Source organism: Rhagoletis zephyria, unplaced genomic scaffold, assembly GCF_001687245.7.
Source record: "Rhagoletis zephyria isolate East Lansing unplaced genomic scaffold, Rhagoletis_zephyria_1.1 Rzeph_scaffold_23338, whole genome shotgun sequence".
In the NCBI taxonomy this organism is placed as follows: domain Eukaryota; kingdom Metazoa; phylum Arthropoda; class Insecta; order Diptera; family Tephritidae; genus Rhagoletis; species Rhagoletis zephyria.
The window spans coordinates 3,240-6,780 of record NW_016180396.1 but is presented as its reverse complement, the minus strand read 5'-3'; the positions used below and the strand labels follow the sequence as shown (position 1 = coordinate 6,780).

Here is a 3,541-nt window from a genome sequence, read left to right as displayed (position 1 = left end):
TTAAATCCAAATAAATTTCTACACTGTTTAAAGGAGAATAAAAAAAAAACTCTAAAATTTACCTTTTGTCGCTTACGAGAAATTCGGAAATAGGGGTCGTGATGTATACAAAACAAGTCTACTACTACTTTTTTTGAACGTGTAAAACGGTGCCATTTTGCACTACCATTTTGTTGAAGCAGGTTTTTACTACTTTTAACTGCAACTTAATAAAATAACAAGCATCTACATACATACATATCGTCGCCCGTATGCCAGAAACATGCAAATTTTGGGAAATCAAGCTTGAAAGTTTTTTGTTTTACGAGACTTACATAACTATACATTTATGCAATTTGCAATCGAAAAGATTTCCGTGTACGCATGGTATTCTCGGTTTTTGGTATAACACAGAACATCCAAAATTTAATCAAGTCGTTAACCCAATAACGCAAAATTGATAAATTTGCAATTTCATGCTTCTGGCATTAGGGTGACGATATGTCAATATTCACATACAGATCTACATACTTTCAAAAAAAGGCACTGCAAAAGTTTTTGAGTAAAGAAGTAACCATTGCTGCTTTAAAAAAGTACTTACCGAACAGGCACTTGCGAATTCGCATCGAATAACAATCCCTGATAGGTCAAACACACTAAATAAATTTCACAAAATGAGTCACAAAAAAGTACACAAATTTTTCGCAAATTAATTTCGAAAATTTACCCATTGTTAGGCACAGTGCGGCCGAATAAACCGAGAACATGTAACTACGTCGTATATCCAGCACGCCCTTTGAGTTTCTGCGTACCGAGAAAGGTGCGAGCGCCAAAACTTTGCTCGTATAAAAAATGCAAAGCGTAGGCTCGGAGATTTCCATCGTTAATTGGAAAAACAATTTTTTTTGTTAACTAATTATTATGCAAATTTCCTTTTTAACAAATTATTTATATTCATATGTATGTAAATACATAAAAGAACACTTAAATTTTTAAAAGCAAAATATTAATTCTTTCGTTTCTATGAATTTTACGACTTATTTTTACTGCCAACCGTTCCGCCTTGTCGCATTGCACTAATTGAATTCTTGTATGTTGAGGGTGGTGAATTTCGTGCCGCTGGTAATATTCACAACTCCAATCGCAGTGAGAATTTGTCAACAAATTTTTGTACACCTTGGCAAATATTTGTTCGGTTGTATGTACATACATATGATGTATGTATGTTTGTATGGTATGTGTGTTTGTTTACGTGTGGGCATTTAAAGCATGTTGATATCAAATTTACACCGCCTTTAAATATGCAGCGGTGCGCAAACTGCAACGCAATAAAAGGGTCAACTTTCCTGGCCGTGATCTATGCGAAAAGATTTTGCTTAGATAATACATATATACATATGTAAGTTGCACAAACCATCTTTTTTTGTAAAATCTTTCAAAATATAACTGAATTCGAATATTTAACTACAAAAGTAGTATATCGACACCTGAGTGGAATATCGATCTATTTATCTCGGCAGCCAGTTCAAAAACGCCCTTCCTCAGAAAACTTTTCAAGGACACCCTACTTCAGAATTTGATACAAGAACGCTCTATCTAAGGATTCGATTCAAAAACGTCCTATTTAAGCTGAAAATGTATTGAAAATGTGTTGAGTAGTGCGTTTTTGAACCGAATTCTGAAATAGGGCATTCTTCAATCAAATTCTGAAATAGGGTGTTATTGAAAAGTTTTCTGAGATAGGGAGTTTTCGTACTGGTTGCCGAGATAGGTCGATCTGCATAATGGGTACTTTCGAGAAATTTCGCGCGTTGGCTAGATCTGAGTCTACACAGACAGCTAAATTGCAATAAGGGGCTACAAAAATATTTTTGGATTTTGCCTTTTTCGCCCTGCTCCCCCGATCCTTCCATCCTTCCTACACATAATACTATTTACGCTGTGCTTAAAGCCTACTCAACAAAAACGTCCAAGACGCGAATTTATTTTTCGGATTAAAACCACCATTGCAACCTTCACACTATGGTTATTTTGATAAATTTTTGAGGCAAAAATTAATTATGAACAAATGAGTAGATTTTTTACAGAAAAGAACGAATCTTAACCCTTGACGACCGATAAGTCTAAAGGGGATGACTTTAATTTGAGGTTTTATTGAAAAAACTTGAATGCAGTTTTTTCTAAGTATTTGCATTAAAGAAAAAAATGCCACTTACACTTGTGGCCACGCAAACCTTACCACGACTTTAAAAAAAAAATTAGGTCAAATTTCGTAAATTATAAAAAAATATAAATTTATTTTTTAATATATGCAGTTCAATCAGTAAATAATATATGAATATGAATTGATCGAATTTGCATAAAAATTTCAAACTTTTTTATCAACAGTTTTACGAAAATTTCGGGTATGCGCACTTAATTTTAGTATAATAATGTGAAATTTTTAAGTGTGGCCTAAACTTTTCGGTGACTTTGGAAAACGTTTTTCCCGATGATCTTGCGTAGCTTTTTTTTTCATTATGTCTGTTTCCTCATGGCATTTTTTAAATGGCATAAACTTTTTGCCATTTCAATGCATATTTAGCAATTTTTTTAAATGGAAAAAATACGCAATATCTTGTGGAAAAAATCAATCAGAATTTTGAATTACTTCAAACTAAAATATATGTATGTATTTTTCTCCAAAAAAAATACCAGTTATAGGTTTCCAAAGTATGTACTTACTTTTTTCTTTATTTTCTACATTTTTATTAATTTTTTAGATAAGTATTACCTTATTAATGGTTGTTCGAAAATAGATAAAAAGCAACAAAAAATCGATTGCAATATGTATTTCACTTACAGAGCCATGACTTTGCTAAGCAGTTGTTCGTTTTTTACAAAAACAAAAGACCCCGTTATTTGGTTTTGAAGTTTTTTCTTATCAAAAACCATGGATAAAAAGTATTTTTGTAAGTACGAAAAACGAATTTTTGTCAGAAAAACTGATCAAAAAATTAAATGTGTCACAAGCCAAAAACCCACGAAAAAAATTTTCGTATTAAAAATGTCCAAAAATTTTAAAAACTTGCCCTCCTTTCTCTCTTAATATACATAGGTGCATTTGTACTTATATATATACATTATAAGCGCTTGTGCTTTAAAAATATCCCATTCATTCAACTGTTTGTGATTGCCTGTCTACAACACTTGTAAATACTATTTACTGTTTCGCCGTTTAAATTGTAAATAATCATTAGAGTTCGTGACGGTGACAGCGAGGGCTAAAGAGTTAATTATATGCATAATTAAATTGTCAAACTGTTGGATTTACATGCTCGTATGTACATTTAGACAATATTCAAGCGAACTTCTGCGAAAGAAATACATACCTATATATATATATATATATATATATTTTTTTTTTTGTAGACCACTTGAGTGGGTGAGGAAATGGCGGTAAATTTAAAATTGAAATATTACAAAGTACACACTGAGTGACAGGACGCGCTGCATGGCGAAATGTAGATATTTATATGCAATGGTCCACAATGAAAGCAACTAGCCTACGACTAGTTGTCTA

At 32.2% G+C, this 3,541-nt stretch overlaps 1 protein-coding gene across 1 annotated transcript; it reads right to left on the bottom strand.

Moving 5' to 3' along the window:
* Nucleotides 1-576: 576 nt before the first annotated feature.
* LOC108381671 (gustatory receptor for sugar taste 43a-like) lies at nt 577-860 on the bottom strand. The gene is made up of 2 exons (XM_017638084.1): nt 707-860; nt 577-635 (listed from the first exon to the last, which is right to left on the bottom strand). Exons 1-2 carry the CDS (start codon nt 858-860, stop codon nt 577-579), a joined length of 213 nt encoding a protein of 70 aa, XP_017493573.1.
* Between the last annotated feature and the right edge of the window lie 2,681 nt (nt 861-3,541).